Here is an 11,716-nt window from a genome sequence, read left to right on the forward strand (position 1 = left end):
GCCCACATGAAGCCAGGTGCTATTTTCTCTCTTGCTCAGCCCTGACCTTTCCTTTTTGGTCCTGGAAGGCTATAAGTGGACTATCTCCTGCTTTTCTGAGCTCCTAAATTCAGCTGTGGGCAGCCGGTGGTCAGTGGCGTGGTAGGAACAGGTCTGGATGCCCAGAATAGGCCTGCCGCGGTGCACATGTTGTGGGGCAGGGTTCCTCCCACTGCCCGGCCCCCCAGCCAGGCCAAAGTCAGCCAGCCCCAGGCCGGTAGAGATGGAGGGAGCCCAACCAGCTTTGCTTGTGTTTGCAAAGGCAAGGGCTGCCAGCACCAGACTGTTTTGACGGGACGCCGTGTGCCTGGGGTGCTGGAGTGGGGGAGGCTTTGTGAGCTGAAGGCTGAACAAGGGGCACATTCCTCCGTGCAGAGCCGGGAGGCGTTAGCCAGCCGGACCCTGGCGCATCCTCAGGAGGGAGCTCAGGCTGCTGAAAGCATCCAGGTCACATAAGGGGTGTGTATCCTGCTCCCCTTTGGGTTAGGGGCAGCAGAGTCTCTTTGCGGCTGGAGGTGTCAGACCTGCAGTAGGGCTTCCTCAGGCTGGCAAGGCTGAGCCCCTGCAGTTACAGGCAGCCACGCAAAATCCCTCATGTAAACATCTAGCTCCTTCTTGCCTTGAGTTAAAGCCCTTCTGATTCCTCCCTGCAGTTATGCATCACTGACTAAACTCTGCAGGGTCCTGGCTGGAGGGTCTTGCCCCCACGCACAGGCTCAGCTCCACGCTGCACTAGGGCAGGAAGGGATTTCCCCGCTGCTCAGACTGGTCGCACTGGGGGGTTTTGCCTTGGTCTGCAGCAGGGGCATGGCCTTGGCCTGGGCTCTGCAGCGCCCATGACCCCCCTTGGCAACAGCAGGATGTTGGCAGCTGTGGCCCCCCTGTACCCCAGGGGGAGGGGCGATACACAGGGCTGTCAGGGGCGACTATTGTGCGGCTCCAAGCTCAGACACTGGGTTTGTTTGAGCTGCTTTGGATGGGGCTGATCCTGCCTCAGGCAGGGGTTGGATTAGAGGTGGCTTCCACAGTCCCGCAGCTCAAGGACTCTGACATTTCCAAAGCCTGTGCCCTAAGAAAGGGCTGCACCAGCCCTCACATCTGTGGCTTCCCCCATAAGAGAGGGCAGTATTCTTCCATTTCACAGACTGGGCAGATGGACGCAGGGGCTCGGACTCTTGCCCATGGCAAGACTGCATCTGTGGCAGAGCTGAGGTCCATCATGGGAGCTGTAATACCCGCCGCCGGGCCTCGTATGCTAGAACCTGGGTGCTTTTTTTGATCCATTTGGCTTTTCTCGGGGAGTGATGGAAGTGTGATGAGCCCCCACAGAGCAAAGCACGGGTGTCCTTCATATGTTCTCTCGTGCAGTTTCCAGCCTGAGTACAAGAGTCACGCGCTAGTTTGGGAGAGTTGGGCACAGCGAGGTGGGCGCGTTCCCTCGGTCAGACACAGCCCACGGGCACGGCACAAACTGTAGACACTGCGAAGGGCCCAACTGCAAAGCACCGCATGGTAGTAACAGTAGCAGGGAAGACGGGGATCCATAGCCCAGGACATACGTGGCACAGTGCAGACTGACCCCTAGCTGGATGGTGCACACGTGTGGGTCTGTGCATGTACATTAAAACCTCCCACCCCAGGCCCAGCACCGGGCATAAGTGCACCGGGTTATCCACCTGCTCCATGTCTGCGCACTGCTCTGGGTTTCCTCGTAGTCGCTGGCGGCCTTGGCAGCCGGCTGCGCTGACAGCTGGATGGGGTGCTGGCTGCCTGCCTTCTAACACGCTCCTTCCTCTTCCCGCAGGGAGCGGGGATGGCCAGGGACAGATTCTGCAGCGCTTCCCGGAGAAGGACTGGGAAGATAACCCCTTCCCACAGGGCATCGAGCTGGTGAGTGCACCATCGGGCAGGGCTGGGACACCGTGGGCACGTGAGCAGAGCCGGTCACGGTTCTCTGCGTGTGGAGCTGCAGGGACCTGTCCCCATTCCTGGCATGTCAGCGGGACCTTTGGCTCAGAGCCTGTGGGCCAGCCTCGCCGGGGCTAGAGCAGGGCAAACAGCAGCCTCTCCCCTTCCGCAGGGATGGGCTCTGGGATTGCGAGTGGTGCAGCATGTTCTGGCCCTCGCAGCCAGCACAGGCTACGCCCAGCACTGAGTGCAGGGTGGCTGCTTTCCACAGCTTTCGCTGCCAGCCTGCCACATGCCTGTATAAATAGCCCTGGCTGGCTGCAGTCTTCTGGGGCCTTCCATTGTCACAGCCTTTTGCAGCACCCGGTCCCTCTGGAGAGCTGGGCTGGCGGTGCCGGCTCTTCCGTCAGTGTTTGTACTCGCTGCTGTGGGAGTTGGGGGTCTCTACCCCACCCCCTGGGCACGTGGGCCTGCTCTAGGCAGTTCCCTGTGCCTGTAAAGTCGCCAGGCTGCACCCACCAAACAGCACGCCCCAGCTCCCCGGCTAGAGGGTCTTGCCCCACATCCCACTTAGGCTCAGACTGATGCGGCACTGGGGCAGGAAGGGATTTCCCCCCTGCTCAGACTGGTGCAGACTGGGGGGGGATTTGCCTTCCCCTGCAGCGGGGGCACAGCCTCTGCCTGGGCTCTCTGGAGTACATGTTTAACACCCCTTGTGGTGGCAGGACGCTGCCAGCCCTGAGAAAGTGTGAGGAGGGTGTGCCATGCCTGCCCCTCGGCACAGCCATGGTGTGTAGTGCTGCTGCGTGCTTGGTCCCTTTCCTCCAGTCTCCCGCAGCGACACCTGCTGCCCGAGCACAGTTGGCCTGTCGCAGCCGGTCTGAGGAAGGGACTGGATTCCCCACTGCTCCAGCCTCGTGTCTGCAGGAGTCAAGCATCTTGCTCACCCCTGAGACTCGCAGCCAGCTCCTTGGTGTCCGGCCGGCCCCTTCCCCAAAGCCAGCTGTTGCTTCCCTTGCCTGTGACCTCAGGAGCTGGTTTCTCAGCTCCCCTGGCGCAGCAGCTCAGGGCTTAGGCTGAGGGACCAGGGACTCGGTGACCAGCCCATGCTGTGCATGCTCAGTGTTTTCAGGGAGGCTTTTCTCCAAGGAGGAGGCTGGCAGGTGCTTTGGGGGAGCAGGTGCTGTTGTGCAGTGGGGACCCAGCTGCAACCTTCCCCCTTTGTTAGGGACCTCAGAGCCAGGCTTTGCCATCACTTGGTTCCTCCTGGGAGCAAAGGCAGCTCCATCCCTGGGAGACCACCCTGGCAAGGGGTGTCAGGCTGTGGTCAGTCCTGTGAGGGTGGGTGCGGGGAAGCTGGCATTGGCCGAACCACTCAGGCTCCCTGTGCCATGGTAGCCTTTGCCCCGCTGTGCTCTCAGCACATGGACCATGCTCATCGGACTCAGGCCCAGCCCTGGGGGCTATCCCTCCGTTGCCCTGCCCGCTGTGGGTAGGCGGAGGAATTGTTTGGGCACTGAAGGAACTCTCTGGCTGACACTTGTGTGTCCTCCTTATTGCGGGGGGTGCCGAGGACTCATGCCAAGCCCTGTGACGCTGCGCTGTTCCCCAGCCAAAAATCCACGGAATTTAAACAACCCCATTCCAACCCTGTTGGGAGCAGGGGACGGCTGCAGCTTCCCGGGCGTCTCCGGCCCCAGTACACACCATGGGGAAGCAGCAGCAGGGGGCTGGGAAGCAGAGAAACCCATTCCAAGGCTTCATGCGGTGCCTCAGGTCAACCCGCCTGGCCATGTGCAGGAGTGGCTCTTCCCAGGCCACACAGGACAGCAGCGCCAGGGACCACGGCACCACTCTGCGCTGGCTCATGTGGAGCTGCCTATTTGGGAACCAGTGCCTTCCCCCAATCAAACTGCTGGCAGGGTGCTTGGACTCAGCACCCAAATTCTGCCAACCTGGGCCCCAGCCATGCCTTAAGCCTGCACTTCTGCAGCAGGAACCCAGTTGTATAACCAGGCTGCAGCTGGCCCTGGCTTCAGCATGACTCGAACCCCGTGCGGTGTGGATTTGTGTACACGGCTCCTCGTTGCGCTATTGTTTAACAAAGTTTGCACATGGCAGGGCAATTGTCTGCCATTGTCTGTAGCACCGCTTGCCTCTGGGAGAGGCCAGAGACTGCTTGGCACAGAAGCAGAGAGCACAGAGCTTGGCCTGCGGGGCAGCAGGTGGATGGGTGCGTCCTCCTGAGTTTCCCACGGTTCAGGGCACCCCCGGGAGGGAACAGCTGGTCTCAGACTGAGTCCCTGAGGCCACTGCGCTCTGCTCCGGGTGCCAGGGCTGGCCGCAGCACACACCTCGCTCTGCCTTGGCATGGAGCTGGGGAGGGACTCGGGGCCCAGCACTGCTCTTCAGGACCTAGGGACCCTGAGGTGGGAGGTAGCGCTTGGACCTGGTCTGGGTGATGCAGATGGTGTCTGGCTGGCTGGATTGGCCCTGCCTGCAACACAGGCATGGGGCCCAGGAGATGTTTGCGCCACACTGTAAACTGTGTCCTGATTTCAGAGCTGAGCTCAGTGAGGAATGGGAGCTCTCTGCCCCTGGGCTGGGGAACTGCTTGCACCTCCCCACAGCCAGCTAAGCAAGAGCTGGCTTGAGTTGTGGGTGCAGGGCAGGAGGAAGGATTGCCTTGCTGCCCCTGGTACATGGCTCAGCAGGGTTGTCACCGCAGCTCATTACCCCAAGACCTGGTGCTCATCAGGAGAGCAGGGCCCTGCTGCGGTTAGCGATGGGCACCTTCCCGCTACGGAGGGGCAGAGAGGCAGGGCCGTGGCCTGCAGGGAGCTTCAGATGGGATCTCTGCAACAGTCCAGCAGCTTCAGGGAGCCGGCATGTTGCCTTGCCTCTTCAGGCCCCTGTTGAGTCGGCTTCTCTCAGCCTCTGCCATCGCCCAGCCTCCGTCTCGGGGGCAGTCATGACTTTGGGGCCAGTCAAGCACAGAGCCTGGGGCTGCCAGAGTATTGGTAGGGCGCCACAGCGGTAGCTGGGGACAGGGCTCAGCAGATTGGAACAGAGAGCAGGAAAGCCCTCGGCCATCACTCCTCCTCCCACAGACTGGCTCAGCTTCAGCCCGGCCTCGGCGCGTGCGGCAGCAGCTCCACCTCCTGGACGTGGGGCTGCTGCTGCCAAGGCTCTGAGCTCACAGGGCCGCGTGCTGTGCCCACTCTAGGACCTGCAGCTCCCTGAGAGAGAGCCTTGGCCTCTTCCTGGCATCCTCCTGAGAGAGCTGTACCACTCTGGGCCCCTGAGCTCTGTCCCTCTGAGGTGACGCTTGTGCACTGGGTGTTTTCTCTGTGTAGCAGGGCACGCCGGTCACGGCTTCTATCTACCCAGCCTGGTCACGGGGCTGGGCACTGCCGTACCCACCGCTGAGCTGGGCACTTCCTTGCCGGCTCCTGGCTGCTGCCTTGGCTCCTGGTGCATGAGGGACTGGTCCCTGGGAGGGCTGGGTAATAAGGGAGGGGGTGGCTCAACCTGCAACTGCTTCGGCTCCCCTCCGCTGACCCCTTCTGACCCCAGCTCTCCCCTCCTGTCCACAGTTTTGCCAACCGAGCGGCTGGCAGCTCTTCACCGAGCGGAACCCACCCAACTTCTTCGTGGCCGTGCTGACCGACATCAACTCGGAGAGGCACTACTGCGCCTGCTTCACCTTCTGGGAGGCTGTCGAGAGCATCCAGGTAACGAAGGGTGAGCAGGACCCGTCGGATGAGGTCCGGCGCTGTCCCGGGTGCCTAGCACAGCCAGGGGAGCCGGCGCCTGACCCACATGTCTCCCCAGCCTCAGAGCCACAAGCAGAACAGCGAGGAAGAAGAGGAGGAGGAGGAAATGGACTCGTCGTTGCCTGTCCAGCCCGTGCAGCTTTTTGCTCCAAAGAGCTTGGTGCTGGTATCGCGACTGGACCACACCGAAGTCTTCCGGGTAAGGGGCAGGGCAGGGCCTGGCATCTCCAGGAGGCGACAGCTATCCCTGGCATGCTCTCTCCAGCATGTTCCTAGCTTCCGCCTACAAGGCTGCACGGGGCCCTGCACACAGCAGAGCTGCCAGGCAGGGACCACGCAGGGCTGGGCACCTGTGGCCATTACCTGCCTCTCGGCACAGCCTGTTCCTGGAGTCTTTATCTCATCCATCTTTATATGCTCCCCACCTGTCCCATTACACAGCTGTAAAAAGCTCAGCTCCTGGCAGGCTTGCAGAACCCTGCATGGGGCAGCAGCTTGTCAGCAGCTCTGCAGGCTGGGGCAGGTGCCCCAGGGGAGACCCCGGAGCCAGCCTGGTCCCTGCAGCCCGGTCGGCTCTCAGCCGCAAGTTGCAGCCCGGTGCCTGGCATAGATATGGGGCTCCCTGTCACCCAGCAGGCAGTGTAGCCCCCATGAAGAAACCCCCTTGCCCACTTGAAGCACACCAGTGCTAGTGCTGGGGTCCCTGTGCCCAATCTTGGTTGAGGTCTGGCCTTGCATTTGCCTCATGGAGAGTCCTAGCTGCCAGCCACTCACTGTGTCCCGGGTGCTCCCCTACAGCAGCAGAGCTACCCCCTTTATGCCCCCTTGTCCAGCCCTGACTGCCTGCCAGTGACCTGGAGCAGGCACCTGCTGGGCTCGGCCCATGGCTGACCTGTGCAGATAGACATACGTAGCTGTGAGCCCCCCAGGGTGTCGTGGCATCACTGGGAGCCTGGCCCTCTTCAGGGCTTGGCATCAGTCCCACTGCCGGTGTTGGAGGCCCTCTTGCATCCTGGAGTAGGCAGCACACACGGCTTATTGCTGGCACCACGGACCAGTTTCAGCAGAGAGGCTCTGATCCCTGAGTGCCCAGGGGGGGCAGGTGCTGGGAGTTGCAGGTGCTGAGCAGGACACACCAGACCTCTTGACCTCCCCCTCTCTGGGTCTCTGCTCCGGCCCAGCGGCTGCCCCTGCCACACTCGAGTGGAGTCTCAGCTCCCTGCCTTGACATGGTCCTGTGCTCTGCTTTGCTCCTCCAGAACAGCTTGGGCCTCATCTACACCATCTATGTGGACGGGCTGAGTGTGTCGCTGGAGAATGTCATCGGGAACCTCTTGACGTGCACCATCCCCATCACTGGGGGGGCGCAGGTGGGTGCCTGCTCACTCCTTCCCCTTGCTGCCTCTCACCAGCTCACGGGCACAACCGCAGGGGGGTCTCGCACTGCCCCTGTTCCCTTGGGTCAGCTGCAGTGCGGGGGTGCAAGTATCAGGCCCTCCATACTGCTAGGTCCAGTGGAGCCTGGCAGCCCCCCTTCCCATTGCAGGAGGTGCAGCTTGTCAGCGTGGCATGGCCTGGCCGTCAGCAGAGCCAGCCTCATGCGCAGACAGACCCACTGTGCAAACAGCTGCCCGGGCGGCTGGGCAGGCCTGTGGCCAACGGGCCTCCCCCACGGCCACGTCTGTCATGCACAGAGCTGTGCTAGAGCCAGGCAGTCACGGGCTGTCTATAAGAGCAGCCGCAGGGGGCCAAGGCTTGTATTGGGAAGAACCAGGTGCCCCCTCCTTAGCTTGGTGTAAGGGGAACCTGCAGCCAGCTCCCTGTGTCTTTGGCTGGGATGTGAGGATCAGCCGCCTCGCTGGGCATCAGTCGCCTTGCTGGGGCTCGTGAGTGGGAACATACAGACCTCCTCCCTGCGCTTCACTCTGCAAACCCCCATCCCATGCCTGCAGGGCTGCCAAGAGCGGGAGAGGCTTCCCAGAGGCAGAGAGGGTTGGGAGAGTGCAGCTGTGTTGCTGGAGCTGGTGACTCTAGGCCTGGGACTTCACTCCAGTGGGGCCTAGTCCAACCTGTGACCTTGCTTGTCTCAGCACCGCATGGCTGCCTCTTTCCTGAGGCTCTCCTGGGCTGGCCCTGGACCTAGAGCGCACATAGCCTAGCCCTCCAGCACTGGGGGTGGCTTTTACTGGCTTCCCCCAGGCCCCACTGGTTCTCCCAGAGCCTCTCCTTTGCTCCCAGGTCCTCGAGCTGAGGGCACTCGGTACCCTAGAAGCAGCAGACTCCATCCCCACCCTGGGCTCTAGCACTGTCAGGCTCCCCATGAGACCCTTGCCTCCCTGCAGGTGTCTCTAAGACAAGGTTGTACATGGCAGGGGCGTCTCCAGACCAAGCTTGGGGTTTCCTCTAGCCACCAAGAAACATGTGCAGGGTGTGGGGGGCCAGTAGCCACAGGTGGCTGGTTCCAATCTTGCAGGAAAGGAGGAAGGCTGCTTGCAAGGTGGGCATGCAGGCCACTGCGAGTGCCAGCTTCCTCCTTGGTCCCCAGCGTGTCCTCCCGTGAGCCACGGGAGGAGTTCAGACAGGAGCAGTTCCCCCATGCCGCAGGCTCGGGGATCACGCCCTGGAGCAAGCTCAACAGCACCATTGCCTATCCCCACTCTGTTTGCCCCTTCTCCTGCTGTGGCTGGCAGGGCTCTTTCTCCATGTGCTGTGTCCATCTGTCCCTCTCCTCTCCTCTCCTCTCCTTCTCCCACAAGGGCTCAGGCCCCTGTCTGTGCTGCTGTGTGTGTCTGTCTGTCCATGTCTCTCTCTTCCTGCTGCTTGGCTGCGCTGCCACACTGTGCGTTTCTAACTGACTGTGCTATCTCTGTCTGTCTCCATCTCAGCCTGACGTGGAGGACGAAGGAGCGGTATGCACCTCTTTTCTTTCACCGGGTCTGGCCCTTCTCTAGCAGCTCCTCCCAGGGAGTGAGGTGGCTCAGGGCTTCCAGGGCTGCCTGCAGCCACCCACTCACCCCACCCAGCGCATCCCTAAGGAGCAAGGGGAAGAGGTCTGGCACCATGGCCTCTGGCTGGGCCTGCTGCAGAGTCTGAGTGAAGCATGTGGCCACACGTTGGCTGTGGCTGGAGGGAGGTCTCATTGGCATGGCTCTGGGCAGCCCTCTGAAGGCGCGCCGGCTGTCCCCTGGCCTCTCGCAGGGCAGGCCAGGCTGCTCCCTCTGCTCCAGGCTCCAGAGGAGCTGTGAGGGACGTCTAATGTGGGGCAGCAGCCAGGCCGGACCATTTGGGGTTGTAGATGTACTGCGATGACCTGTGGGGGGAGGGCAGGGGAGTTCCACCGAGGAGCTGGCTGAGTCCATGCAGGGTTCAGGCCTCCAGGCTTGGAAAACGAGGTCCCCCTTTTCCTCAGTGAGAGCCTGCTCTAGGGAAAGTCCCGCCAGCTGCCCCCAGCTCTGAGGAGCTGCCTGTGCATCTGGGTCTCACCAGGGCACCCCAAGGACCTGGCCCCCAAGCACTGCATACGAATGCCTCTGGGCCCATGTCCAAGCCCAGCCCTGTCCCAGCCCTGGGACCTCCCCCAGGCCCAGCAAGCCCATCTCCTGCACTGCTGAGTGTCTCCCATCAGTAGTCACCAAGTTGACCCAAATGCAGCTGCCTTCTCCCTTCCTTGCTGTCTGGCAGCCTGCAGTGGGGACCACGCTGGGGGCACACAGACCTGGTCCTGCCCATCATGGGGCAGGGGGAGCCCAGCTGCTTGTGGGCTGGGGTGGGGAGACGTGCCCTGTGCAGGGGGGAAAGGAGATGCCCATGCACGGCACCATTGCTCGGACAGCTCCTAACAGCCAGTGCCCCTGTTGTTTGTCTTTTGCAGAGGACCATCTCCCTTGGCGCGGGCGACAGGCAGGTCATCCAGACACCCATCAATGACTCGCTCCCTGTCAGCAGCTGTAGCGTGGCCCTGCTCTTCCGGCAGCTTGGTGAGACATAGCCCCAGCCACTCCTCCCTTGGGGCGCAGGCGCCACGTTGCCCCAGGCGGCACCCTCGGCTAGGAGCCCCAACTCCCTGCTCCAGCCTCTCCACGGGTGTGATCACCCATCCCCTATCCCTGTGCCTGCCTCTTCTCATCAAGAAGGGCCAGCAGCTCTGCCCCGGGTGAGCTCCTGGGGCCTGTCTGGCAGCTCTTGGCTTGGCAGCTGGTACTGGGTGATAGCGGGGACACGGGCCAGTCCAGAGAGGGGTTTTCCAGGCTCCTGCCAGAGGATAGGGCAGAGATTGGAGTAGGAAAGGTCCCATGCCCCCTTTCTGGCCCTAGGAGAGGGCACAGGGCTGTGGCAGAGACATGGGCGAGAGCAGGAGCATGGCAGCTCCCCAGCCAACTGGCCAGGCCTATGTGGAGCCCCCCGCGAGCGCTGCCGCTCTGCCCTCCCTCCCCCCAGGGATCACCAATGTGCTGTACCTCTTCTGCGCCGCGCTCACCGAGCACAAGATCCTGTTCCTCTCCAGCAGCTACCAGCGCCTCACCGACGCCTGCCGTGCCCTGCTCGCCCTCATGTTCCCCCTCAAGTACAGGTGAGCCTGGTGCCTCCCGTTCCCCTGCAGCCCAGCCAGCCTCTCCCTTCAAGCCCACAGACTGGGGATCTAGCATGTGCTATGGGAAGGGGGTGGCTCAGGTAGCCAGTGGCCAGTCCGCAGGGTGCTGTGTGTCCTGAGCAAGGGCAGCTCTAGGCCATCAGACGGCAGCACTCGGAAGGTCAGGCACGTCAGGGTCTCTCCAGCACTGCCGGGCCCCAAGCACCATTTTGAGCTCCGGGGCTTCCCTGTCTGGCCCCAGCCATGAGCTGCCATAGTCCCATGCCAGCCTCAGGCCTGGCACCCAGCAGGATGAGGGGAAAGGGGACCTAATCCCAGAAACCACCAAGGTTGTGGAAAAGATGCTGAAGAGGGGACATGAGAGTAGTCTTCAAATACCTGAAGGGATGCCATAAAGAGGAAGGAAAGCCCCTGTTCTCTCTTGCTGCAGAGAGGAGGACACGGAGCAATGGCTGGAAGTTGCAGTCAATAGAGGTTAAGGTTGGGTATTCGCTGTCAGAGCAGGGAGGCCATGGGAGAAACCAGGGGAGGGGGGCTCTCCATCACTGGAGGTGTTAGGGAGAGGGTGGATGGGCACTGGGCAGGGAGGATCTGGGCGCAGCGATGCCCGTGCTCTGCTGTGGAGATCTCTCAGGCTTCTGGGCTGTGCTGGTTGCCCCCACCCACGCCTTTTCTGCTCCATGTGTCAGGGGGTTTTAAGCCTCTCCTGAAGGTGTTGGGTGCTGCAGCCCATGCTGGGGATGGGACAGAGCCGATCCTGTCTCAGGCAGGGCTTGGACTGGATGTGACCCCACAGCTCCCTGCCAGCCCCTGGCTCTGGGCTTTCTCTCCTGCTTCTCCCATGATCCTCCCGAAGAAGGGCATCCTACAAGGCTTTGGGCAGCAGGGAAAGGCCTTGGGACAGCTGGTGCCCTGTTCACCCTGCCTGGGCAGGAGCTGTGGCCAAGGCCAAGCGCTACTTCCCTCCAGCACTTCCTGGCTCAGACAGGCACACTGGTCCAGCACACTGGGGTCCCTGCCAGCTCTGTGCACAAGCTGCTGCACCTCTCCCAACCCAGGCACTGTCAACATGCCCTCGTGGCTGAGCTGCCTGTCCACTGTTTCCTGCCAGCCTGCCCCAGTCCTGCACATTCACTGTCCCAGCACCACACCAAGGGGCTGCAGTGACCGTCTCCTTTGCTTGCAGCTTCACGTACGTGCCCATCTTGCCTGCACAGCTCCTGGAGGTGCTCAGCACACCCACACCCTTCATCATCGGTGTCAGCTCCATCTTCCAGGCAGAGACCCAGGAGCTGGTGAGGCTCTGGGGACCCCCATCACCAATACCCCCCCCAAGCCACCACCATAGGGGTGAGGGCGGGGTCGGGGGGGGGGGGGCCTGGGGCCTTTCCTGGGGCCCGGG

At 62.2% G+C, this 11,716-nt stretch overlaps 1 protein-coding gene across 9 annotated transcripts in view; it reads left to right on the forward strand.

Annotated features, from left to right (window-relative positions):
• The first annotated feature begins 1,707 nt into the window (after window positions 1-1,707).
• The window catches only part of SBF1 (SET binding factor 1), a 46,817-nt gene continuing 36,808 nt past the window's right edge, over window positions 1,708-11,716 (forward strand). For all 9 annotated transcript variants that reach the window (XM_019509697.1, XM_019509699.1, XM_019509701.1 and 6 more), the window contains exons 1-7: window positions 1,708-1,929; window positions 5,544-5,681; window positions 5,782-5,922; window positions 6,983-7,093; window positions 9,595-9,700; window positions 10,161-10,293; window positions 11,501-11,609. In XM_019509697.1, the coding sequence (XP_019365242.1) occupies window positions 1,723-1,929; window positions 5,544-5,681; window positions 5,782-5,922; window positions 6,983-7,093; window positions 9,595-9,700; window positions 10,161-10,293; window positions 11,501-11,609 (945 nt within the window). In that variant the 5' untranslated portion in view covers window positions 1,708-1,722. The remainder of the gene's footprint in view (window positions 1,930-5,543; window positions 5,682-5,781; window positions 5,923-6,982; window positions 7,094-9,594; window positions 9,701-10,160; window positions 10,294-11,500; window positions 11,610-11,716) is intronic.

Source organism: Gavialis gangeticus, unplaced genomic scaffold (genome assembly GCF_001723915.1).
Source record: "Gavialis gangeticus isolate Ggan-Ray unplaced genomic scaffold, GavGan_comp1, whole genome shotgun sequence".
NCBI lineage: Eukaryota > Metazoa > Chordata > Crocodylia > Gavialidae > Gavialis > Gavialis gangeticus.